The 27,783-nt window shown below is 46.0% G+C and overlaps 1 protein-coding gene across 1 annotated transcript in view; it reads left to right on the top strand.

The window, feature by feature from the left end:
- LOC143797694 (uncharacterized) overlaps window positions 1-27,084 on the top strand; it is an 81,984-nt gene extending 54,900 nt beyond the window's left edge. The window contains exons 5-6 of the mRNA XM_077281084.1: window positions 25,853-25,919; window positions 27,030-27,084. Of these exons, the coding sequence (XP_077137199.1) occupies window positions 25,853-25,919; window positions 27,030-27,084 (122 nt within the window). The remainder of the gene's footprint in view (window positions 1-25,852; window positions 25,920-27,029) is intronic.
- Window positions 27,085-27,783: the final 699 nt, after the last annotated feature.

Below are 27,783 nucleotides of genomic sequence, written 5' to 3'. Positions count from 1 at the left end.
GGAGTGGGTGGGCTAGCCCAATCGTGTTGGTGCCCAAGCCCGATGGGACTATTCGGTTTTGTAATGATTTTCGGAAACTAAATGAGGTATCGAAATTCGATGCCTACCCGATGCCGAGAGTTGACGAACTTATAGAGAGACTGGGTTCGGCCAGGTACATATCCACTATTGACTTAACAAAAGGTTATTGGCAGATTCCCCTCACAGATTCAGCCAAAGAGAAAACGGCCTTTGTAACGCCTCAGGGACTGTTCCAGTACCGTGATATGCCATTTGGGTTGCATGGTGCTGCAGCCACCTTCCAACGTCTAATGGATATTGTCCTAAAACCCCATGTCCAGTATGCGTCCGCATACTTGGACGATATCATTGTCTTTAGTGATGACTGGGACACACATTTGTCAAAAGTACAAGCTGTTTTAGACTCGGTAAAAACTGCTGGGTTGACTGCCAATCCCAAGAAATGTACCTTGGGATTGGAAGAGGCTCGCTATCTGGGATATAGCATAGGGCGAGGAGTCGTAAAGCCACAGACCAATAAGGTGGACGCTATTCGGAATTGGCCACGACCGGTCACCAAAAAACAAGTTGGAGCTTTTTTAGGGATCGTCGGTTATTATAGGCGGTTCATCAAACATTTTGCCACCATCGCGGCCCCTCTCACAGATCTTAACAGGGGGTCGAAGTCGATCACAGTAAAGTGGAGCGCAGAAGCAGAGGAGGCTTTTCAACATTTGAAAACGGTCCTCTGTGACCAACAAGTGTTGGTTGCCCCTGACTTTAAATGGGAGTTTATTGTCCAAACGGACGCCTCGGGTGTTGGCCTCGGTGCAGTGTTGTCACAGGAAGTGAATGACGAAGAACACCCAGTGGGCTATCTAAGCAGAAAGCTTACAAGGGCAGAAAAGAATTATAGTGTGGTTGAGCGGGAAGCCCTGGCTGTAAAATGGGCCCTATACACCTTACGCTATTATTTGCTAGGTCGCCAATTTAGGCTAGTGACGGACCATTCACCCCTAACGTGGATGGCCAGGGCAAAAGAGGGCAATGCGAGGGTGACACGCTGGTTCTTAGCATTGCAACCATTTATATTTTCCGTTGAGCACAGGGCGGGCGCAGCACACGGGAATGCAGATGCGTTGTCTAGAACGCACTGCTTAGTGACTCGTCGTGTCCGACCCTACGGGCTCGAACAGAGGAAGGGGGTGTGTGACGTACCAAGGGGAGAAGTGCTAGAAAACAGATATGTTTCTCCCCGTTTCATTTCATATGTCTCCCAGTATTGATTGTGAAGCTGTTTATTTCACTGTAATCCGGTCCTGGTTTCTTTAGTGATCAGTGTGGAAAGGACTGAGGCTTCCCTTCCACACATGCAGTCCAGGTTTTGGTCTCCTGACTGCTTCAGCTGATAATCAGGAGCTGCTGGGATCTCAGTCTCTCATCTGCTGGTCTGGGAAGCTGACACAGTAAGGCTGCATGAACTTCTCTGTTATTGTGTAGGTTTATTTTTGTAGTTAGAAACTTATTGTTAGTTAGTGGCCAGACGGCCTTAGACATTTTATTTCATCTTTGGCACGTGTAACATTGTATGGCAAATGTGTACAATAAATACGCCTGGTGCATACCTGTGTGGAACTCGCTAGCCTGCTACTGTCCGTTGTGACTCCATAGCCACCTGCTCGGGCCAAAGCAAAGATCCCTGTTGAGCTATATTCCCACAGTGTATAGAGACGCATTTCCAACAACCATCATTTCATTGTTCTTATGGTACTTTGTGTTTGCTGTTATGACCCCAATGGCAGAGGGTCTCAGGAATAAATACCAAGTCTGCAAACACAAAAAACCAGCTCATAGGGCAGTGGTAACTGGGCTGACCATATATCTAATCCTAGCACCACAAATAGAAGTAGCCGGGGAACGTGCCTACGTTGGTTCTAGACGTCTCGCGCCAGCCGGAGAACTAACTAACCCTAGAAGGGAAAAGAAAGACCTTTCTTGCCTCCAGAGAAAAGACCCCAAAAGTTGGATACAAGCCCTCAACAAATAATAACGGTGAGGTAAGAGGAAAAGACAAACATAAGAATGAGCTAGGTATTTAGCAAAGAGAGGCCCACTAGCTAATAGCAGAATATAGTAAGATGACTTATATGGTCAGCAAAAACCCTATTAAAATATCCACGCTGGATTTTCAAGAACCCCCGAACCGTCTAACGGCCGGGGGGAGAACACCAGCCCCCTAGAGCTTCCAGCAAGGTCAGAAATCACATTTAGTACAAGCTGGACAAAAATAGTAGCAATGCAAGTAACTCAAAAAACAAAGAAGCAAGACTTAGCTTAATTTTGCAAGAGCCAGGACCAGCAGACAGGAGCAACAGAAGGATCTGATTACAACGATGCCAGGCACTGGACTAAGGATCCAGGAAGTTAATATAGCGACACCCCTGGACTAACGACCCAGGTGAGTGCCAAACAGAAAAAAGACAATCCCAGAGTCATACCACTAGTGACCACAAGAGGGAGCCAAAAAGTCTAATTCACAACAGTTTGCTAACTGTTTAAGAAGGCTAATGGATGGTTAGAATACCATTGAAAACCCTTGTGCAAGTATGTTAGCACAGCTGAAAACAGTTTGGCTGATTAGAGAACCTATAAACCTGACCTTCCTTTGAGCTAGTTGAGAATCTGGAGCATTACATTTGATGGTTCCATTAAACTCTCAAAATGGCCAGAAAAAAAGGAACTTTCATGCGAAACTCGACAGTCTATTCTTGTTCTTAGACATGAAGGCTATTCCATGCGAGAAATTGCCAAGAAACTGAAGATTTCCTACAACGGTGTGTACTGCTTCCTTCAGAGGAGAGCACAAACAGGCTCTAACCAGAGTAGAAAGAGCAGTGGGAGGCCCCGCTGTACAACTGAGCAGCAAGACAAGTACATTAGAGTCTGTAGTTTGAGAAATCAACGCCTCACAGGTCCTCAACTGGCAGCTTCATTAAATAGTACACGCAAAGTGCCAGTGTCAATGTCTACAGTGAAGAGGCGACTCCGGAATGCTGGCCCTCAGGGCAGAGTGGCAAAGAAAAAGCCATATCTGAGACTGGCTAATAAAAGGAAAAGATTAATATGTGTAAAAGAACACAGACATTGGACAGAGGAAGATTGGAAAAAAGTGTTATGGACAGTGTTGTAAAACAAGTGAAAAGATGCTGGAAGAGTGCCTGACGCCATCTGTCAAGCATGGTGGAGGTAATGTGATGGTCTGGGGTTGCTTTGGTGCTGGTAAAGTGGGAGATTTGTACAAGGTAAAATGGATTTTGAATAAGGAAGGCTATCACTCCATTTTGCAACCCCATGCCATACCCTGTGGACAGCACTTGATTGGAGCCAATTTCATCCTACAGCAGAACAGTGACCCAAAGCGCACTTCCAAATTATGCAAGAATAAGTTAGGGAAGAAGCAGGCAGCTGGTGTTCTATCTGTAATGGAGTGGCCAGCGCAGTCACCAGATCTCAACCCCATTGAGCTGTTGTGGGAGCATCTTGACCGTATGGTACGCAAAAAGTGCCCATCAAGCCAATCCAACTTGTGGGAGGGGCTTCTGGAAACATGGAGTTAAATTTCTTCAGATTACCTCAGCAAATTAACTGCTAGAATGCCAAAGGTCTGCAATGCTGTAATTGCTGCAAAGGGAGCATTCTTTGACGAACGCAAAGATTGAAGGAGAAAATTATTGTTTCAAGTAAAAATCTTTTTTTCAAACCTTGTCAATGTCTGGACTAGATTTTCAATTTATTTGGCAACTCATTTAATTAATAAAAGTATGCATTTTCATGGAAAACTCAAAATTGTCTGGGTGACCCTAAACTTTTGAACGGTAGTATACATTACATGATTGATATATATTGTAAATTCTACATTACCATGCATATAGTATAATGCATCCCATAGTCCTCCATATAGTATAATGCACAGCCCATAGTCATCCTTGTATTAGAATGCATAGCCCACAGTTATCTATATAGTATAATGCACAGCCCATAGTCATCCATGTAGTAGTAATTTGGCCGCCGAGTACTCACTGATTTATTAAAGATCAGTACCTCCCATCTGCTCCCCCATCACCCGGCGTTCTTATCCGAAGCTGACAGCTGACTTTAACGTGATAGTGACGGAAGCGCATGATGTCACTGCCATTAGTCCCCACCGACACGGGCACACCGACATCAGCTGTTGGCCTTTGTTTGGCCGGCAGTGTACACACTGCTGACTGCACTACACTTCAGCTGACTGCACATCCGAGGTCGCACATCCAGAATTTGCTGATGTCTGTGGGCTCCTCATTCGCCTCACCCAGACAGCCCACGCAAATAACAAGCCCTCTTGCGGCATGAAGAAATATAAAATAATTATGGCTCTTATTAAAAGGAGAGGAAAAAACTAAGTTAGAATAGCCTGAGAAAAAGTTTTATGTCTGCCTCGTTGCAGGTTCCAGGTTAGGGTTTGTTACACGATGATTGACATGTGTAACAGATTCCTTTGACTAAGGTCCCCTTCATACATCCATATATTACCACTACCGGAGAAAACTGTACCAGTGTCTTCAGTATTTTGAATTACCGTATCGTTCCATCAGTGGGTCTTCCATGTGCCATCAGTGTTCCATCCCTGTGCCATCCCTTTTTTTCACTATGATTATCAATTCTGAAGCTTCTCCTATACTTTGCAATGTTTAACATGTACAGCTCACGGATGTCACAAGGATGTTTTACACAGAGCCATAAACTTGTATTGGCTCATCTGTGTGGCAGGTAGAAAGCGAAACATTCTCCATGTGGTTCATGCGAAATCACCATCTATATATATAATTGTCTAAGGGGTACTTCCGTCTGTCTGTCTCGGATATTCATTGGTCGCGGCCTCTGTCATGGAATCCAAGTTGCTGATTGGTCGCGCCAGCTGCCTGTCATGGCTGCCGCGACCAATCAGCGACGGCCACAGTCCGATTAGTCCCTCCCCTACTCCCCTGCAGTCACTGCCTGGCGCCCGCTCCATAATCCCCTTCCCCTTCAGTCACCGCTCACACAGGGTTAATGGCAGCTGTAACGGGCTGCGGTGTAACTCACTCCATTACCGCTGCTATTAACCCTGTGTGTCCCCGGCTATTTACTATTGACGCTGCCTATGTAGAATCAATAGTAAAAATATGTCATGTTAAGAATAATAATAAAAAAAAAACCTGCTATACTCACTATCCGCTGCCTTTCGCGCTCCTAGCGACGCTACGGTGACCGCTCCATGCAAGCGGCAGGTTCCGGTCCCAGGATGGTATGCCCGAAGGACCTTCCATGACGTCACGGGCATGTGACCGCGACGTGATCCCAGGCCCTGCGAGAAGGACCTTCCATGACGTAGCTGTCACATGACCGTGACGTCATGGAAGGTCCTTCTTGCAGGGCCTGTGATCACGTCGCAATCACATGACCGTGACGTCATGGAAGGTCCTTCTGGCATACCACCCTGGGACCGGAAGCTGCTGGTCATGTGACCGCGACGTCATCACAGGTCATTCGCGCCTGCGCGAGAAGGACCTGCCATGACGTCACGGTCATGTGACCACGATGTCATCACACCCTGGGACTGGAAGCTGACGCCTGCACCGCGCACAGGGCCAGGACTTCAACGGGCCTTCGGAGGGTGAGTATATGTTTATTTTTTATTTTAACTCTGTATACTACGTGGCTCTGTGCTGTATACTCCGTCGCTGTGCAATATACTACGTGGCTGGGCAATATACAGTCATGGCCAAAAGTTTTGAGAATGACACCAAAATTATATTTTCACATGATCTGCTGCCCTCTGGTTTTTATTAGTGTTTGTCTGATGTTTATATCACATACAGAAATATAATTGCAATCATATTATGAGTACCAATAGGTTATATTGACAGAATGAGTTAATGCAGCAAGTCAATATTTGCAGTGTTGACCCTTCTTCTTCAAGACCTCTGCAATTCTCCCTGGCATGTTCTCAATCAACTTCTGGACCAAATCCTGACTGATAGCAGTCCATTCTTGCATAATCAATGCTTGCATTTTGCCAGAATTTGTTGGTTTTTGTTTGTCCACCCGTCTCTTGATGATTGACCACAAGTTCTCAATGGGATTAAGATCTGGGGAGTTTCCAGGCCATGGACCCAAAATCTCTATGTTTTGTTCCATGAGCCATTTAGTTATCACCTTTGCTTTATGGCAAGGTGCTCCATCATGCTGGAAAAGGCATTGTTGGGCGCCAAACTGCTCTTGGACGGTTGGGAGAAGTTGCTCTTGGAGGACATTCTCGTACCATCCTTTATTCATGGCTGTGTTTTTAGGCAAGACTGTGAGTGAGCCGATTCCCTTGGCTGAGAAGCAACCCCACACATGAATGGTTTCAGGATGCTTTACAGTTGGCATGAGACAAGACTGGTGGTGGCGCTCACCTCTTCTTCTCCGAATAAGCTGTTTTCCAGATGTCCCAAACAATCGAAAAGGGGATTCATCAGAGAAAATGACTTTGCCCCAGTCCTCAGCAGTCCACTCCCTGTACCTTTTGCAGAATATCAGTCAGTCCCTGATGTTTTTTCTGGAGAGAAGTGGCTTCTTTGCTGCCCTCCTTGAAACCAGGCCTTGCTCAAAGAGTCTCCGCCTCACAGTGCGTGCAGAAGCACTCACACCAGCCTGCTGCCATTCCTGAGCAAGCTCGGCACTGCTGGTAGTCCGATCCCGCAGCTGAAACAGTTATAAGATGCTGAAACAGTTTTAAGATACGGTCCTGGCGCTTGCTGGTCTTTCTTGGGCGCCCTGGAGCCTTTTTAACAACAATGGAAGCTCTCTCCTTGAAGTTCTTGATGATGCGATAGATTGTTGACTGAGGTGCAATCTTTGTAGCTGCGATACTCTTCTCTGTTAGGCCATTTTTGTGCAGTGCAATGATGGCTGCACGTGTTTCTTTAGAGATAACCATGGTTAACTGAAGAGACACAATGATACCAAGCACCAGCCTCCTTTTAAAGTGTCCAGTGATGTCATTCTTACTTAATCATGACTGATTGATTGCCAGCCCTGTCCTCATCAACAACCACACCTGTGTTAATGGATCAATCACTAAAACGATGTTAGCTGCTCCTTTAAGGCAGGACTGCAGTGATGTTGAAATGTGTTTTTGGGGTTAAAGTTCATTTTCTGGGCAAATATTGACTTTGCAAGTACAGTAATTGCTGTTAAGCTGATCACTCTGACATTCAGGAGTATATGCAAATTGCCATTAGAAAAAATGAAGCAGTAGACTTTAAAAAAATTAATATTTGTCTCATTCTCAAAATTTTTGTCCATGACTGTACTACGTGTTGTGAATTTGCTTTTTGGCTCCCTCTAGTGGTTACTAGTGATTTGACTCTGGATATGTCAGTCATCCCTTGTATGCTCACCTGGGCCGTTAGTTCAGGGGTATTGCTATATAAGCTCTCTGGACCTTCAGTTCTATGCCTGGCAACGTTGTAATCAGAGCTAATCTGTTGTGCTCTTGTCTTCTGATCCTTGTTCCTGCTAGATTTAGCTAAGTCTGCTTTCTTGCTTTTTGCTATTTATTTTTGTTTGCATTTTTGTCCAGCTTGTACTTAATCTGTATCCTGTCCTTGCTGGAAGCTCTAGGGAGCTGGTGTTCTCCCCCCGGGCCGTTAGACGGTTCGGGGGTTCTTGAATTTCCAGCGTGGATGTTTGATAGGGTTTTTGTTGACCATATAAGTTATCTTACTACATTCTGCTATTAGTAAGTGGGCCTCTCTTTGCTAAACCTAGTTCATTTCTATGTTTGTCATTTCCTCTTACCTCACCGTTATTATTTGTGGGGGGCTTGTATCCTACTTTTGGGGTCCTTTCTCTGGAGGCAAGAGAGGTCTTTGTTTTCCTCTTCTAGGGGTAGTTAGTTCTCCGGCTGGTGCGAGACATCTAGCGACCAACGTAGGCATGTTCCCCGGCTACTTCTAGTGTTGGCGTTAGGAGTAGATATATGGTCAACCCAGTTACCACTGCCCTATGAGCTGGATTTTTGTACTTCGCAGACTTACTTATTCCTCTGAGACCCTCGCCATTGGGGTCATAACAGTTTGCCAGGCCAGTATTAAATGTTAAATGCATTGCAGAAGCGGGATTATAAGAAAGAAAATTCTGAGTTTTTTTTTTTCTTTTTTCTCATTTTTTTTTTTCTTTTCCCCTTTACCTCTGAGTGGCTTAAGCTTGCTGCAGACATGAATGTCCAGACCTTGATTACAAGTGTGGACCAGCTTGCTGCTCGTGTGCAGGGCATACAAGATTATGTTACCAGGAATCCTATGTCAGAACCTAAGATACCGATTCCTGAATTGTTTTCCGGAGACCGATTTAAGTTTAGAAATTTCAGGAATAATTGTAAATTGTTTTTGTCCCTGAGACCCTGTTCATCTGGAGACTCCGCTCAGCAAGTGAAAATTGTTATTTCTTTTTTACGGGGCGACCCTCAGGATTGGGCCTTCTCGCTGGCGCCAGGAGATCCGGCATTGGCGGATATTGATGCGTTTTTTCTGGCGCTCGGTTTACTTTATGAGGAACCCAATCTTGAGATTCAGGCAGAAAAAGCCTTGCTGGCTATGTCTCAGGGCCAGGACGAGGCTGAAGTGTATTGCCAAAAATTTCGGAAATGGTCCGTGCTGACTCAGTGGAACGAGTGTGCACTGGCCGCTAATTTTAGAAATGGCCTTTCTGAAGCCATTAAGAATGTGATGGTGGGTTTCCCTATTCCCACAGGTCTAAATGATTCCATGGCCCTGGCTATTCAAATTGACCGGCGGTTGCGGGAGCGCAAAACCGCAAATTCTCTTATGGTGTTGTCTGAACAGGCACCTGATTTAATGCAATGTGATAGAATCCTGACTAGAAATGAGCGGAAAATTCATAGACGCCAGAATGGCTTGTGTTACTACTGTGGTGATTCTACACATGTTATCTCAGCATGCTCTAAACGTCTAACTAAGGTTGTTAGTCCTGTCACCGTTGGTAATTTTCAACCTAAATTTATTCTATCTGTAACTTTGATTTGTTCACTGTCGTCTTATCCTGTCATGGCGTTTGTAGATTCGGGTGCTGCCCTGAGTCTTATGGATCTATCATTTGCCAAGCGCTGTGGTTTTGTTCTTGAGCCATTAGAAAATCCTATCCCTCTTAGGGGTATTGATGCTACGCCGTTGGCAGAAAATAAACCGCAGTTCTGGACACAGGTTACCATGTGTATGACTCCTGAACATCGGGAGGTTATACGTTTTCTTGTTTTGCATAAAATGCATGATTTGGTTGTTTTGGGGTTGCCATGGTTACAGACCCATAATCCAGTCTTGGATTGGAAGGCCATGTCAGTGTCAAGTTGGGGATGCTGTGGAAATCATGGGGATTCCCTGCCCGTGTCTATTGCTTCTTCTACACCTTCGGAAGTTCCGGAGTATTTGTCTGATTATCAGGATGTCTTCAGCGAGTCCAGGTCCAGTGCACTGCCTCCTCATAGGGAGTGTGACTGCGCAATAGAGTTGATTCCAGGCAGTAAGTTTCCTAAGGGAAGATTATTTAACCTGTCGGTGCCTGAACATACCGCAATGCGTTCATATATTAGAGAGTCTCTGGAGAAGGGGCATATCCGTCCTTCTTCTTCCCCTCTTGGTGCGGGATTCTTTTTTGTGGCCAAAAAGGACGGATCTTTGAGGCCTTGTATTGACTATCGGCTCTTAAATAAGATCACTGTCAAATTTCAGTATCCTTTGCCGCTGTTGTCAGACTTGTTTGCCCGGATTAAAGGTGCCAAGTGGTTCACCAAGATAGATCTTCGTGGTGCGTACAACCTTGTGCGCATTAAGCAAGGAGATGAATGGAAAACCGCATTCAATACGCCCGAAGGTCATTTTGAGTACTTGGTGAATGGAAAACCGCATTCAATACGCCCGAAGGTCATTTTGAGTACTTGGTGATGCCTTTTGGGCTCTCTAATGCGCCTTCAGTTTTTCAGTCCTTTATGCATGACATTTTCCGGAAGTATCTGGATAAATTTTTGATCGTTTATCTGGACGATATTCTGGTTTTTTCTGATGATTGGGACTCGCATGTAGAACAGGTCAGGATGGTTTTCAAGATTTTGCGTGAAAATTCTTTGTTTGTTAAAGGCTCAAAGTGTCTCTTTGGTGTACAGAAGGTTCCCTTTTTAGGCCTGACTCTTGTCCACCTGACAGATTGTTTGTGCCTGCTAGGTGGACCAGCAGAGTCATTTCCGAGGTTCATTCCTCGGTGTTGGCAGGGCACCCGGGAATTTTTGGCACCAGGGATCTGGTGGCCAGGTCCTTTTGGTGGCCTTCCTTGTCAAGGGATGTGCGGTCTTTTGTGCAGTCCTGTGGGACTTGTGCTCGAGCTAAGCCTTGCTGTTCTCGTGCCAGCGGGTTGCTCTTGCCCTTGCCTGTCCCGAAGAGACCTTGGACACACATCTCTATGGATTTCATTTCTGATCTTCCGGTGTCTCAGGGCATGTCTGTCATCTGGGTGATATGTGATCGTTTCTCCAAGATGGTCCATTTGGTTCCTTTGCCTAAACTGCCTTCCTCTTCCGATCTGGTTCCTGTGTTCTTCCAGAACGTGGTCCGTTTACACGGCATTCCTGAGAATATTGTGTCGGACAGAGGATCCCAGTTTGTTTCCAGGTTCTGGCGATCCTTTTGTGGTAGGATGGGCATTGAGTTGTCGTTTTCGTCCGCTTTTCATCCACAGACTAATGGACAAACGGAGCGAACTAATCAGACTCTGGAGGCTTATTTGAGGTGTTTTGTCTCTTCTGATCAGGATGATTGGGTGACCTTCTTGCCGTTGGCTGAATTTGCCCTTAATAATCGGGCTAGTTCCGCCACCTTGGTTTCGCCATTTTTCTGCAACTCTGGTTTCCATCCTCGTTTTTCCTCGGGACATGTGGAGCCTTCTGACTGTCCTGGGGTGGATTCTGTGGTGGATAGGTTGCAGCAGATCTGGAATCATGTGGTGGACAACTTGAAGTTGTCACAGGAGAAGGCTCAGCGTTTTGCCAACCGCCGCCGCGGTGTGGGTCCCCGACTTCGTGTTGGGGATTTGGTATGGCTGTCTTCTCGATTTGTTCCTATGAAGGTCTCCTCTCCCAAATTTAAGCCTCGCTTCATTGGTCCTTACAAGATATTGGAAATCCTTAATCCTGTGTCCTTTCGCCTGGATCTTCCGGTGTCGTTTGCCATTCACATCGTATTTCATAGGTCCTTGTTGCGGCGATACGTTGTGCCTGTGTGTTGTGAAATTGGATTTTGGGCTCCCCCGGTGGCCACTGGTGGAATTGAACTGGTGTCATCATCCCCTCTGTTCACCTGTTCCCATCAGGATGTGGGAGTCGCTATTTAACCTTGCTCCTCTGTCACTTCCATGCCGGTCAACATTGTAATCAGAAGCCTTTCTGTGCATGTTCCTGCTGCTAGACAACTCCCAGATAAGTTGGACTTTTGTCCTCGTTTGTTTTTGCATTTTGTTCCAGTTCACAGCTGTAGTTTCGTTTCTGTGTCTGGAAAGCTCTTGTGATCTGAAATTGCCACTCTGATGTTATGAGTTAATACTAGAGTCTTAAAGTAATTTCAGGATGGTATTTTGATAGGGTTTTCAGCTGACCATGAAAGTGCCCTTTCTGTCTTTCTGCTATCTAGTAAGCGGACCTCAATTTTGCTAAACCTATTTTCATACTACGTTTGTCATTTCTTCTAAAATCACCGCCAATATATGTGGGGGCCTATGTCTGCCTATCGGGGAAATTTCTCTAGAGGTGAGCCAGGACTATATTTTCCTCTGCCAGGATTAGTTAGTCCTCCGGCCGGCGCTGGGCGTCTAGGGATAAAAAACGTAGGCTACGCTACCTGGCTACTGTTAGTTGTGCGGCAGGTTTAGTTCATGGTCAGTTTAGTTTCCATCTTCCAAGAGCTAGTACTTATGTTTGCTGGGCTATGTTCTCTTGCCATTGAGAACCATAACAGTTTGACCGGCCTCAAAGGGTTAAATTAATTGACAGAGAAAGGAGAGAAAAGAGAAGTCTGCTGAAGATTTTTTTTTTTTTTTCCTTCCCTTCAGTTCTGAGTGTGCTTGTAATTGAATCTCTTGCAAGTCTGCCTATATTGCAGCCTTTCTCTCTCTCTCTCTCCTTCTAATCCTGGAATGGCTCTGTGTTCACCTGTTTAAAATGGATATTCAGAGTTTAGCTGCAGGTTTGAATAATCTCACCACGAAAGTTCAAAATTTACAAGATTTTGTTGTTCATGTTCCTATATCTGAACCTAGAATTCCTTTGCCTGAATTTTTCTCGGGGAATAGATCTTGCTTTCAAAATTTCAAAAATAATTGCAAGTTGTTTTTGTCCCTGAAATCTCGCTCTGCTGGAGATCCTGCTCAGCAGGTCAGGATTGTGATTTCCTTGCTCCGGGGCGACCCTCAGGATTGGGCTTTTGCATTGGCTCCAGGGGATCCTGCGTTGCTCAGTGTGGATGCATTTTTTCTGGCCTTGGGGTTGCTTTATGAGGAACCTCAGTTAGAGCTTCAGGCGGAAAAGGCCTTGATGTCCCTATCTCAGGGGCAAGACGAAGCTGAAATATACTGCCAGAAATTCCGTAAATGGGCTGTGCTTACTCAGTGGAATGAGTGCGCCCTGGCGGCGAATTTCAGAGAGGGTCTCTCTGATGCCATTAAGGATGTTATGGTGGGGTTCCCTGTGCCTGCGGGTCTGAATGAGTCCATGACAATGGCTATCCAGATCGATAGGCGTCTGCGGGAGCGCAAACCTGTGCACCATTTGGCGGTGTCTACTGAGAAGACGCCAGAGAATATGCAATGTGATAGAATTCTGTCCAGAAGTGAACGGCAGAATTTAAGACGAAAAAATGGGTTGTGCTTCTATTGTGGTGATTCAACTCATGTTATATCTGCATGCTCTAAGCGTACTAAGAAGCTTGATAAGTCTGTTTCAATTGGCACTTTACAGTCTAAGTTTATTCTATCTGTGACCCTGATTTGTTCTTTATCATCTATTACCGCGGATGCCTATGTCGACTCTGGCGCCGCTTTGAGTCTTATGGATTGGTCCTTTGCCAAACGCTGTGGGTATGATTTGGAGCCTCTTGAAACCCCTATACCCCTGAAGGGGATTGACTCCACCCCATTGGCTAGTAATAAACCACAATACTGGACACAAGTAACTATGCGGATTAATCCGGATCATCAGGAGATTATTCACTTTCTTGTGCTGTATAACCTACATGATGTGTTGGTGCTTGGATTGCCATGGCTGCAATCTCATAACCCAGTCCTTGACTGGAAAGCTATGTCTGTGTTAAGCTGGGGATGTAAGGGGACGCATGGGGACGTACCTGTGGTTTCCATTTCATCATCTATTCCCTCTGAGATTCCTGAATTCTTGACTGAATATCGTGACGTTTTTGAAGAACCTAAACTTGGTTCATTACCTCCGCACCGGGAGTGCGATTGTGCCATAGATTTGATTCCGGGTAGTAAATACCCTAAGGGTCGTTTATTTAATCTGTCTGTGCCTGAACATGCTGCTATGCGTGAATATATAAAGGAGTCCTTGGAAAAGGGACATATTCGTCCCTCGTCATCTCCCTTAGGAGCCGGTTTTTTCTTTGTGGCTAAGAAAGATGGCTCTTTGAGACCGTGTATTGATTATCGGCTTTTGAATAAAATCACGGTTAAATATCAATATCCGTTGCCACTGCTGACTGATTTGTTTGCTCGCATAAAGGGGGCCAAGTGGTTCTCTAAGATAGATCTCCGTGGGGCGTATAATTTGGTGCGAATTAAGCAGGGGGATGAGTGGAAGACCGCATTTAATACGCCCGAGGGCCACTTTGAGTATTTGGTGATGCCTTTTGGTCTTTCAAATGCCCCTTCAGTCTTTCAGTCCTTTATGCATGACATTTTCCGTGATTATTTGGATAAATTTATGATTGTGTATCTGGATGATATTTTGATTTTTTCGGATGACTGGGACTCTCATGTCCAGCACGTCAGGAGGGTTTTTCAGGTTTTGCGGTCTAATTCCTTGTGTGTGAAGGGTTCTAAGTGCGTTTTTGGGGTTCAAAAGATTTCCTTTTTGGGATATATTTTTTCCCCCTCTTCCATCGAGATGGATCCTGTCAAGGTTCAGGCTATTTGTGATTGGACGCAACCCTCTTCTCTTAAGAGTCTTCAGAAATTTTTGGGCTTTGCTAACTTTTATCGTCGATTTATTGCTGGTTTTTCTGATGTTGTTAAGCCATTGACTGATTTGACTAAGAAGGGTGCTGATGTTGCTGATTGGTCCCCTGCTGCTGTGGAGGCCTTTCGGGAGCTTAAGCGCCGCTTTTCTTCCGCCCCTGTGTTGCGTCAGCCTGATGTTGCTCTTCCTTTTCAGGTTGAGGTCGACGCTTCTGAAATCGGAGCTGGGGCAGTTTTGTCGCAGAGAAGTTCCGATTGTTCCGTGATGAGACCTTGTGCCTTTTTCTCGCGTAAATTTTCGCCCGCCGAGCGGAATTATGATGTTGGGAATCGGGAGCTTTTGGCCATGAAGTGGGCTTTTGAGGAGTGGCGTCATTGGCTCGAGGGGGCTAGACATCAGGTGGTGGTATTGACTGACCACAAAAATCTAATTTATCTTGAGTCCGCCAGACGCCTGAATCCTAGACAGGCGCGCTGGTCGTTGTTTTTCTCTCGGTTTAATTTTGTGGTGTCCTACCTGCCGGGTTCTAAGAATGTTAAGGCGGATGCCCTTTCTAGGAGTTTTGAGCCTGACTCCCCTGGTAACTCTGAACCTACAGGTATCCTTAAGGATGGAGTGATATTGTCTGCCGTTTCTCCAGACCTGCGGCGGGCCTTGCAGGAGTTTCAGGCGGATAGACCTGATCGTTGCCCACCTGGTAGACTGTTTGTTCCTGATGATTGGACCAGTAAAGTCATTTCTGAGGTTCATTCTTCTGCGTTGACAGGTCATCCTGGAATCTTTGGTACCAGGGATTTGGTGGCAAGGTCCTTCTGGTGGCCTTCCCTGTCTCGAGATGTGCGAGGCTTTGTGCAGTCTTGTGACGTTTGTGCTCGGGCCAAGCCTTGTTGTTCTCGGGCTAGTGGATTGTTGTTGCCCTTGCCTATCCCGAAGAGGCCCTGGACGCACATCTCGATGGATTTTATTTCGGATCTTCCTGTTTCTCAGAAGATGTCTGTCATCTGGGTGGTGTGTGACCGTTTCTCTAAGATGGTCCATTTGGTTCCCCTGCCTAAGTTGCCTTCTTCTTCCGAGTTGGTTCCTCTGTTTTTTCAAAATGTGGTCCGTTTGCATGGTATTCCGGAGAATATCGTTTCTGACAGAGGAACCCAATTCGTGTCTAGATTTTGGCGAGCATTCTGTGCTAGGATGGGCATAGATTTGTCTTTCTCGTCTGCTTTCCATCCTCAGACTAATGGCCAGACCGAGCGGACGAATCAGACCTTGGAGACATATTTGAGGTGTTTTGTGTCTGCAGATCAGGATGATTGGGTTGCTTTTTTGCCTTTAGCGGAGTTTGCCCTCAATAATCGGGCCAGCTCTGCCACCTTGGTGTCTCCTTTTTTCTGTAATTCGGGGTTTCATCCTCGATTTTCTTCTGGTCAGGTGGAATCTTCGGATTGTCCTGGAGTGGATGCTGTGGTGGAGAGGATGCATCAGATTTGGGGGCAGGTAGTGGACAATTTGAAGTTGTCCCAGGAGAAGACTCAGCTTTTTGCCAACCGCCGGCGTCGGGTTGGTCCTCGGCTTTGTGTTGGGGACTTGGTGTGGTTGTCTTCTCGTTTTGTCCCTATGAGGGTTTCTTCTCCTAAGTTTAAGCCTCGGTTCATCGGCCCGTACAAGATATTGGAGATTCTTAACCCTGTGTCCTTCCGTTTGGACCTCCCTGCATCTTTTTCTATTCATAATGTTTTTCATCGGTCATTGTTGCGCAGGTATGAGGTACCGGTTGTGCCTTCCGTTGAGCCTCCTGCTCCGGTGTTGATTGAGGGCGAGTTGGAGTACGTTGTGGAAAAAATCTTGGACTCCCTTGTTTCCAGACGGAAACTCCAGTATCTGGTCAAATGGAAGGGATACGGTCAGGAGGATAATTCTTGGGTGACTGCCTCTGATGTTCATGCCTCCGATCTTGTCCGTGCCTTTCATAGGGCTCATCCTGATCGCCCTGGTGGTTCTGGTGAGGGTTCGGTGCCCCCTCCTTGAGGGGGGGGTACTGTTGTGAAATTGGATTTTGGGCTCCCCCGGTGGCCACTGGTGGAATTGAACTGGTGTCATCATCCCCTCTGTTCACCTGTTCCCATCAGGATGTGGGAGTCGCTATTTAACCTTGCTCCTCTGTCACTTCCATGCCGGTCAACATTGTAATCAGAAGCCTTTCTGTGCATGTTCCTGCTGCTAGACAACTCCCAGATAAGTTGGACTTTTGTCCTCGTTTGTTTTTGCATTTTGTTCCAGTTCACAGCTGTAGTTTCGTTTCTGTGTCTGGAAAGCTCTTGTGATCTGAAATTGCCACTCTGATGTTATGAGTTAATACTAGAGTCTTAAAGTAATTTCAGGATGGTATTTTGATAGGGTTTTCAGCTGACCATGAAAGTGCCCTTTCTGTCTTTCTGCTATCTAGTAAGCGGACCTCAATTTTGCTAAACCTATTTTCATACTACGTTTGTCATTTCTTCTAAAATCACCGCCAATATATGTGGGGGCCTATGTCTGCCTATCGGGGAAATTTCTCTAGAGGTGAGCCAGGACTATATTTTCCTCTGCCAGGATTAGTTAGTCCTCCGGCCGGCGCTGGGCGTCTAGGGATAAAAAACGTAGGCTACGCTACCTGGCTACTGTTAGTTGTGCGGCAGGTTTAGTTCATGGTCAGTTTAGTTTCCATCTTCCAAGAGCTAGTACTTATGTTTGCTGGGCTATGTTCTCTTGCCATTGAGAACCATAACACCTGTGGTTCCTTCCGCTGAGCCTCCTGCTCCGGTGTTGGTTGAGGGCGAGTTGGAGTACGTGGTGGAGAAGATCTTAGATTCTCGTCTCTCCAGGCGGAGGCTTCAGTACCTGGTCAAGTGGAAGGGCTATGGTCAGGAGGATAATTCCTGGGTGGTCGCCTCTGATGTGCATGCGGCCGATTTGGTTCGTGCCTTTCACGCCGCTCATCCTGATCGCCCTGGTGGTCTTGGTGAGGGTTCGGTGACCCCTCACTAAAGGGGGGGTACTGTTGTGAATTTGCTTTTTGGCTCCCTCTAGTGGTTTCTAGTGATTTGACTCCGGATATGTCAGTCATCCCTTGTATGCTCACCTGGGCCGTTAGTTCAGGGGTATTGCTATATAAGCTCCCTGGACCTTCAGTTCTATGCCTGGCAACGTTGTAATCAGAGCTAATCTGTTGTGCTCTTGTCTTCTGATCCTGGTTCCTGCTAGATTTAGCTAAGTCTGCTTTCTTGCTTTTTGCTATTTATTTTTGTTTGCATTTTTGTCCAGCTTGTACTTAATCTGTATCCTGTCCTTGCTGGAAGCTCTAGGGAGCTGGTGTTCTCCCCCCGGGCCGTTAGACGGTTCGGGGGTTCTTGAATTTCCAGCGTGGATGTTTGATAGGGTTTTTGTTGACCATATAAGTTATCTTACTACATTCTGCTATTAGTAAGTGGGCCTCTCTTTGCTAAACCTAGTTCATTTCTATGTTTGTCATTTCCTCTTACCTTACCGTTATTATTTGTGGGGGGCTTGTATCCTACTTTTGGGGTCCTTTCTCTGGAGGCAAGAGAGGTCTTTGTTTTCCTCTTCTAGGGGTAGTTAGTTCTCCGGCTGGCGCGAGACATCTAGCGACCAACGTAGGCATGTTCCCCGGCTACTTCTAGTGTTGGCGTTAGGAGTAGATATATGGTCAACCCAGTTACCACTGCCCTATGAGCTGGATTTTTGTACTTCGCAGACTTACTTATTCCTCTGAGACCCTCGCCATTGGGGTCATAACAACTACGTACGTGGCTGGCCAATATACTACGTGGCTGGGCAATATTCTACGTACGTGGCTGGCCAATATACTACGTGACTGGGCAATATACTACATCACTGGGCAATATACTACGCCACTGGGCAATATACTACGTGACTGGTCAATATACTACATCACTGGGCAATATACTACGTGGCTGGGCAATATACTATGTCACTGGACAATATACTACGTCACTGGGCAATATACTACGTCACTGGGCAATATAATACGTCACTGGGCAATATACTCCGTGACTGGGCAATATACTACATCGCTGGGCAATATACTACGTGACTGCAATATACTACGTGACTGGGCAATATACTACGTGACTGGGCAATATACTACGTGACTGGGCAATATACTACATCACTGGGCAATATACTACGTGGCTGGGCAATATACTACGTGGCTGGGAAATATACTACGTGGCTGGGCAATATACTACGTGGACATGCATATTCAAGAATACCCGATGCGTTAGAATCGGGCCACCATCTAGTCTACTATATAATTGTCTAAGGGTCACTTTCGTCTTTCTGTCTGTAACGTTTTATTCGTCTTGACTACTGCAACATCCTTTACTGCGGCCTCCCTGCTAACACCCTTGCACCTCTCCAGTCCATCCTTACCTCTGCTGCCCGACTAATCCATCTCTCTCCTCGCTACTCCTCCGCTTCCCCCCTCTGCAAATCTCTTCACTGGCTCCCATTCCCTCAGCGTATCCAGTTCAAATGACTAATACTGACCTACAAGGCCATCCATGACCTGTCTCCTCCTTCTCTCCTCCACACTTATTCGCTCCTCATCCAATCGCTTCCAAGACTTCTCCCGAATATCCCTCATCCTCTGGAATTCTCTGCCCCAACACGTCCGGTTATCCAACACATTCGGATCCTTCAGACAGAGCCTGAAAACTCATCTCTTCAGGAAAGCCTACAGCCTGCACTGACCCCGCTGCCTCCTCATCATTACCGAAGCTACCGCCTCACCAACACAGGAGCTCCTGCAACCCTCAACCTACTGCCTCCTTCCCCATAATCCTGCAGAATGTAAGCCCGCAAAGGCAGGGTCCTCGCCCCTCTACATCAGTCTGTCATTGTAAGTTTGTCTACTGTAAGTGATATCTGTAACTTGTATGTAACCCCTTCTCATGTACAGCACCATGGAATCAATGGTGCTATATAAATAAATAAATAATAATAATATTCATTGGTCGCGGCGTCTGTCTGTCATTTAAATCCAAGTCGCTGATTGGTTGTGGCAAAACGCCCACGACCATTGCCACGACCAATCAGCGACAGTCACAGTCTGCCAGAAAAATGGCCGCTGCTTCACTGCCCTGCACTCACCGCTGACCGCTCACACAGGGTTAATTCCAGCGTTAACGGATCGCGGTGTACCGCACTCCGTTAACGCTGCTATTAACCCTGTGTGACCAACTTCGCTGTTGATGGTGCCTATGCAGCATCAATAGTGAAAAGATGTAATGTTAAAAATAATAAAAAAAAGTTATTCTCACCCCCTCCGATGTCGTGCTGTCCTCCGCGCCTCTCTCCGGTGCATGCCGTGCCTTCCGGTCCGAACGATGATATGCGTCCAGGACCTGCGATGACGTCACGGCCATGTGACCGTGACGTCATCGCAGGTCCTACGCTCAGACCGGAAGCCACCGCCAGCACTGCAGAGAGGCGCGAGGACTTCAGGGCTGAGGTGAGTATATCTTTATTATTATTTTTTTTAACACGAATATCGTGCCCACATTCCTAGACTACGTGGGCAGTGCAATGTACTATGTGACCAGTGCAATATACTACGTCGGCTGGCCAATATACTACGTGCGCGGTGCAATTTACTACGTGGACTGTGCAAGTTACTACGTGCGCTGGTCAATTTACTACGTGGACTGTGCAATTTACTACGTGCGCTGTCCAAAATACTACGTTGGCTGTCCAGTATACTACGTGGCCTGTGCAATGTACTACGTGGACTGTCCAATATACTACATAATCTGTGCAACATACCACATGGCTGCGCCTTCTAGAATACCCGATATGTTAGAATCGGGCCACCATCTAGTCCACTATATAATTGTCTAAGGGTCACTTCCGTCTTTCTTTCTGTCTGTCTGTCACAGAAATCCCAAGTCGCTGATTGGTCGCGGCAAAACGGCCACGACCAATCAGCGACAAGCAAAGTCCGGCGGCGACATCGCCGCTCCCTACTACTCCCCTGCCGTCAGTGCCCACTCCATACTCCCCTTCAGTCAGCGCTCACACAGGGTTAATGGCAGCGTTAGCGGACCGCGTTATGCCGCAGTGTAACGCACGCTGTTAACGGTATTAACCCTGTGTGACCAACCTTTTACTATTGATGCTGCCTCTGCAGCATCAATAGTAAAAAGATCTAATATTAAAAATAATAAAAAAAATAAAAAATCATTATATACTCACCTTCCGTTGCCCCCCGGATCCAGCCCAGGCCTTTCCCGCTCCTCGCGATGCTCCGGTGACCGATCCATGCATTGCGGTCTCGCGAGATGATGACTTAGTATATACTACGTGTCTGTGCTATTTACTACGTGGGCTGTGCTATATACTACGTGGCTGGGCAATATACTACGTGGCTGTGCTATATACTACGTGGCTGTGTTATATACTGCATGGGCTGTGCTATATACTACGTGGCTGTGCTATATACTACGTGGGCTGAGTTATAAGCTACTTGCCTGTGCTATATTTCTCTGCTGTATCTGTTCATCATGAATCGTGGTATGTGTTAAAGAGGGGGGCCCACTGAGACTCTTTCGCTCGGGGCCCTCAAAAACCTGGAGCCGGCCCTGGCTTCACTGATTGTTCACGGCCGTGCGTGACCAATCAATGACAGTCGCAGTCCGCCTGCGAATTGGCGTGGAATTTGAACCACGCTTCGCCAATTGGTCGCGCCCGGCCAGCCGAATCCTTTGTATGAATTGCATTATTCTGAAAACTTCATAAATAAACTACATACATACTCTAGAATACCTGATGCGTTAGAATCGGGCCACCATCTAGTAGATTATAGTAGGTACATGTGGATATGAGTCTCCGGTGCGTGAAAGCGCATGCCACATGTACCAGAAACACGTACATGTTAAGGAGGCTTTTCACTATATAGATACCGTATATAATCGAGTATAAGCCGAGACCCCTAATTTTGCAACAAAAAACTTGGAAAACTTATTGACTCGAGTATAAGCCTAGGGTAGGAAATGCAGCTACTGGTTAAATTTCAAAAATAAAAATAGATACCAATAAAAGTAAAATTGATTGAGACATCACTAGGTTAAGTGTTATGGACCTGGTGGTTAGAAGCACCCGGAATGACCTGATGGTTAAACAGTAGAACAGGACAATCTCTGGGAAGTGGGAGCTCTGCTGACCGCAAACCCTAATCCTATCACACACACTAGAAATAGCCGTGGAGCGTACCTAACTCTGCCTAGACGCCTCTTCACAGCCTAAGAGCTAACTACCCCTAAAGATAGGAAATTAAGCCTGACCTTGCCTCAGAGAAATTCCCCAAAGGAAAAGGCAGCCCCCCACAAATATTGACTGTGAGTTAAGATGGAAGTCACAAACACAGGAATGAAACAGGTCTTAGCAAAGGAGGCCAGACTTACTAAACAGACAGAGAATAGAAAAGGTATCTTTGCGGTCAGCACAAAAAACTACAACATACCACGCAGAGTGTGCAAAAAGACCCCCGCACCGACTCACGGTGCGGAGGTGCCACTCTGCATCCCAGAGCTTCCAGCTAGCAAAGCAATATCATGATAGCAAGCTGGACAAGAAAACAATGAACAACAAAATAACTAGCAGGGACTTAGCTTCTGCTGGAGTAGACAGGTCATCAGAAAGATCCAGGAGAGATCTGAACCAGTACTAAGACATTGACAGCTGGCATGAAGTAACGATCTGAGTGGAGTTAAATAGAGAAGCCAGGCTAGCCCTAAACGAGGGCAGCTGGGGAAGGAATCTCAGAACCAGCAGCTCCACTCACAGCCACCAGAGGGAGTCCACGGACAGAACTCGCCGAAGTACCATTCATGACCACAGGAGGGAGTTCGAGAACGGAATTCACAACAGTTAAGTGTTAAAATGTGCCACATATAATGCTTCATAAAGTTCATTATGGCCCCATAAGATGCTCCATATAACAATGTTCCATATATAATGCTCCATGCAGTTCTTTATGGCCCCATAAGATGCTCCATATAACAAAGTGCCACATATAATTCTCCATACAGTTCTTTATGGCCCCATAAAATGCTCCATATAACAATGTGCCACATATAATGATCCATACAGCTCTTTATGGCCCGATAAGATGCTCCATATAACAATGTGCCACATATAATGCTGCTGCTGCAATAAAAAAAAAAATGACATACTTACCTCTCGTCGCTGCCCACTGCTCCTCAGCATCCTGTCTATCCGCAGTGACTGTTCAGGCGGCGCGCACACTAATACTTCATCGTGCCCACTAACCTGAACAGTCACTGCAGAGGACGCAGAAGACGGAGAAAAGGTGAATATGAAATACTCACCTGCTCCCGGCGCGGTCCCTGGCTGCTTCTCCCTGACAGATGGTCTCCGGCACCCACAGCTCTTCCTCTGTTCAGCGGTCACTGGTACCGCTCATTACAGTAATGAATAGGCGGCTCCAACCCTATGGGAGTGGAGTCCATATTCATTACTTTAATGAGCGGTACCACGTGACCGCTGAACAGAGGAAGCGCTTCGGAGGGCCGAAGACCATCTGTCTGGGAGAAGCTGCTAGGGACCGCGCCAGGAGCAGGTGAATATGTGACAATCGTCGCACTTTCAGCCCAAAAAAAAGAGGCTGAAAATCTCGGCTTATACTCGAGTGTATACGGTAAATATCGAAAGTCACCTCTTCGTCATTGAATTCAGGTTCTCTCTTTTGGTCCCACTGCCACAGGCATATGAAATCCAGCACCTAAAAATGCCGGCTGCCTCTACAAATATTTGTGAAACTATTTCTCATAAAGAGCTCACTGAATTCAACATGTTGCTGTAATAATATATTGTCACAAGTCAGTTCATGAAAGTCCAAATAAGACATGGTTGGGTGAGTTAGGTGTGGAAAAACTTGAATGACCCTTTAACCCCCTAATCCCATATGACGTACTATCCCGTCGAGGTGAGCTGGGACTTAATTCTCAGTGACGGGATAGTACGTCATTGGAGATCAGCCGCGCTCACGGGGAAAGCGCGGCCGATCGCCGCTGGGTGTCTGCTGATTATTACAGCTGACATCCGGCATTATGTGCCAGGAGCGGTCACGCTCCCGGTACATTAACCCGCGGAACACTGCGATCAAACATGATCGCAGCGTTGCGGCGACATAGGGAAGCATCGTGCAGGGAGGGGGCTCCCTGCATGCTTCCCTATCGATATGATCGCGTTGTTCAGAGGGTCTCCTACGTCCTTCCCCTGCAGGCCCCGGATCCAAAATGGCCACGGGGATCCATCCGGGTCCTGCAGGGAGGTGGCTTGCAAACCTGGAGCACTAGCTGTCAGATCGCTGATCTGACACAGTGCTTTGCAAAGTGTCAGATCAGCGATCTAACACTATATAGTCATGTCCTCCTCGGTACAAAGTAAAAAAGTAAAAAAAAAAAAAAAAAATTACATGTGTAAAAACAAATAAAAATAAAAAACAATTCCTAAATAATGAAAAAAAATATTGTTCCACTCCATACATTTCTTTTAAAAAAGTTTGCATGGAAAAGTCAAATGGCACTCCTTCCCTTCCGAGCTCTGCCATGCGCCCAAACAGTGGTTTGCCCCCACATATGGGGTAACAGCATACTCAGAACAACTTTTGGGTCCAATTTCCCCTGTTATCCTTGGTAAAATAAAACAAATCAGAGCTGAAGTGAATTTTTTGTGAAATAAAGTAAAATGTTAACTTTTTTTTTTTTTTAAAAACATTCCAAAAATTCCTGTGAAATACCTGAAGGGTTAATAAACTTCTTGAAAGTGGTTTTGATCACCTTGAGGGGTGCAGTTTTTAGAATGGTGTCACACTTGGGTATTTTCTATCATATAGACCCCTCAAAGTGACTTCAAATGTGACTTAGTCCCTAAAAAAAATGGTGTTGTAAAAATGAGAAATCGCTGGTCAACTTTTAACCCTTATAACTCCCTAACAAAAGAAAATGAAATTTTGGTTCCAAAATTGTGCTGATGTAAAGTAGACATGTGGGAAATGTTATTTATTTATTAAGTATTTTGTGTGACATATCGCAGTGATTTAAGGGCATAAAAATTCAAAGTTGGAAAATTGCGAAATTTTCTAAATTTTCGCAAAATTTCCGTTTTTTTTCTACAAAATAAACGCAGGTAATATCAAAGAAATGTTACCACTATCATGAAGTATAATATTTCACGAGAAAACAGTGTCAGAATCACCGGGATCTGTTGAAGCGTTCCACAGTTATAACCTCATAAAGGGACAGTGGTCAGAATTGTAAAAATTAGCCCGGTCATTAACGTTCAGACCACCTGTGGCATATAAGGGGTTAAGAGACCTAACCTCAACTCCATCAGATACCTTTTAGGCCTCTTTCACACTAGCGTCGTGCACTGCACGTCGCTATGCATCGTTCTGTCAAAAAAACCGCATCTTGCAAAATTGCTTGCAGGATGCGTTTTTTCTCCATAGACTTGAATTAGCAATGCAGTGCGACGCATTGCCACACGTCAAAACCGTCGTGCGACAGTTGCATCTTGTTGCGTCGGACCGTCGGCACAAAAAAATTTACATGTAACTTTTTTTGTGCGTCGTCTGCAGCATTTCCGACCGTGCATGCGCGGCCGTAACTCCGCCCCCACCTCCACGCACCTCCCAACGGGGCAGCGGATGCGTTGAAAAACAACATCCGCTGCCCCCGTTGTGCGGCGCTCCCACACTATGCGTCGGTGCGCTGCAACGTCGCATAGCGACGTGCAGTGCACGACGCTAGTGAGAATGTAGCCTTAGATGAAATAAAGATTGCCAGCCAGGTTCTCTTGCCCAACATCAGTGTCTGACCTGATAAATTCTCTTCTGGAAGAATGGACAAAAAAATCCACAGAAATATCCCCAATTTTTTGAAAACCTTTCCAAAAGAGTAGAAGCTTTATTAGCTGCAAAGAAAGATCAATTCCATATAAATGACCCTGGATTTAAAAAAGAATTTTATAAAAGCTCCTCTAGGAGAAATATGTATGTGTCCCAATAGTTTCGTCCATATAGTGTGTGAGGCTATGTGCACGCGTAGAAAGGACTTCTGCGGATTTTTCCACAGCAGATTTTAGAAATCTGCAGGTAATAGACTCTGCGTTTTACCTGCGGATTTACCGCGGTTTTTATGCGGATTCCACTGCGGTTTTACACCTACGGTTTTCTATTATGGAGTAGGTGTAAAAGCGCTGCAAATTTCGCACAAAAAATTGACATGCTGCGGAATGTAAACCGCTGCGTTTCCGCGCGTTTTTTCCCCGCAGCATGAGCACAGCGTTTTCGGTTTCGGATCTTCAGCAAAATCCGCAACGTGTGCACTTAGCCTAATAGTTTCTGCTTTCTCCATGTTAAGCGGTGGAGACTGCACCTCTGATGTGTAAATGTGGTATGTCAATGAGAATCATAATCAGTTTTGGTATATATTTTAGGAAAAGATAAAACTTCGTCTAGAAAAAGACAATTGAAAGGAACAGACGAGGCATCTGTTCCTAAGAGGTAAGTTCTAAACACGGCTATCATTCTGGTAACATTACATTGTATTCTAAGGCTCTGTTCACATGTCCAGTTTTTATTTCCATTTTTGGATCCGTTTAGATAATAAAAATGTAACGATCATAATGATTGGTGATCTGCTGTGTCATCGGCTAGTGAATCTTGTTTTAATCAGTATATGAAACCTGTGTGCCTGTAAGTATTTTCAGTTTCTCAAAATCGCTTCAGCCTCCTGTAGGGATCTGTACTCACTCGGCTGCAGTTGAGGTAGGCACAGAAACCAGTATCATTAGAATGTCCAAGCAAGTTTATTCAAAACCGCATAAACTGCTCTGGTTAGGAAAACAAATGAACAACCTTTTCCAGGACAAAGTAACAAACAGAAAAAATAAAACAATCCATATAGTATAGCAGATCCGCCCGCACAGGACAGTGTCTTTAGCAGACACAGAATAGAGGTCTCCACGCCTCCAATCACAGACACTGAATGAAGCCATTGGCCTCCATTTTATGTGCCAAACCTTGCCCCTGGGGTGGGGATATGTGAGCAGCCATTCCCATTCATCTGACTGCTCGTAAAATCCGGCCCTATAGCGGCCCGAACAATTCTCTCTTCACTATACGTGCTGGCGCCTGCTACTGGGCTCACATCTCCGCAGCTAATATCCGTGATGACCCATATCTCCCCTCAAGAATTTGAAAGTTTAAATCCTGAAGTGCTAGGAACCACCTGATCACTCTGGCATTGTTCCCCTCTTCCACTTCAATGGGGCATGGTCTGACACCAGTCTGAACTTCCTAACCAAGGGGCAGTACCTCAGGGAGTCCAACACCCATTTGATGGCTAAACATTCCTTCTCCACTATGGAGTAGTTTTTTTTCATGGCATGACAACTTTTGGCTGAGATATATTATGGGATGCTCTTCCCCGTTCACCTCTTGGGACAAGAAAGCTCCCAGGCCGATATCCGACACATCTGTCTAGACCACAAACTCCTTGGAGAAATCGGGTGCTACCAGCACCTGCTGTTTGCACAGGTCCAGCTTCAGTTCCTAGAAGGCTGTCTCAACTTCTGGAGACCACTTAATCATAGCTGACTTTGTCACTTTAAGGAGGTCTGTCAGAGAGGCAGCTACCATGGCGAAGTTTGGAATAAACCGGCGGTAGTAGCCCACAATGCCCAGGAATGCCCTCACCTGCTTTTTTGAGAGGGGTTGTGGCCAGCCCTGGATCACCTCAACTTTGTTTATCTGGGGCTTTATTTCGCCTCTGCCTACAACATAGCCCAAGTATCTTGCCTCCTCCATTCCTAAGGCACATTTCTTCAGGTTTTTAGAAAACCCTGCCTACCGTAGAGCATCAAGTACAGCCTGGACTTTGCTCATATGACTCCCCCAATCCTGGCTGAAGTTTACAATGTAGTCCAGGTAGGCTACCTTTTATGGGTGGCCAGGATCCGGTCCATGGCTCTCTAGAATGTAGCTGGAATGCCTAGTAACCCAAATGGCATCCTTGTGTAATGGAAGCACCCATCTGGCTTTGAAAAGGCAGTATTCTCCTTGGCATCTTGGGACATAGGAATTTGCCAATACCCTTTTGTGAGGTCAAGGGTAGTAGTGCTTCCGCCTCTCCGGTTGTTGGATTTTGTCGTTGACCAACCAACTTTCTCCACTACCTCATAGGGACCCTGCCACTTGGCCAGGAATTTGGTCTCCACCGTGGGCATCAGCACCAGTATTTGATCGCCAGGGTTGAAGTGTCTCATCCTTGCCGACCTATTGTGGACCCTAGACTGCGTCTCTGGTGCTTTGAAGAGGTGTTCTCTCATGATGGGCATCACCTTGGCAATCCTCTCTCTTGCATCTG

The sequence above is a fragment of the Ranitomeya variabilis genome, chromosome 1 (genome assembly GCF_051348905.1).
Source record: "Ranitomeya variabilis isolate aRanVar5 chromosome 1, aRanVar5.hap1, whole genome shotgun sequence".
In the NCBI taxonomy this organism is placed as follows: domain Eukaryota; kingdom Metazoa; phylum Chordata; class Amphibia; order Anura; family Dendrobatidae; genus Ranitomeya; species Ranitomeya variabilis.
This window is presented reverse-complemented; position numbering and strand designations above follow the sequence as displayed.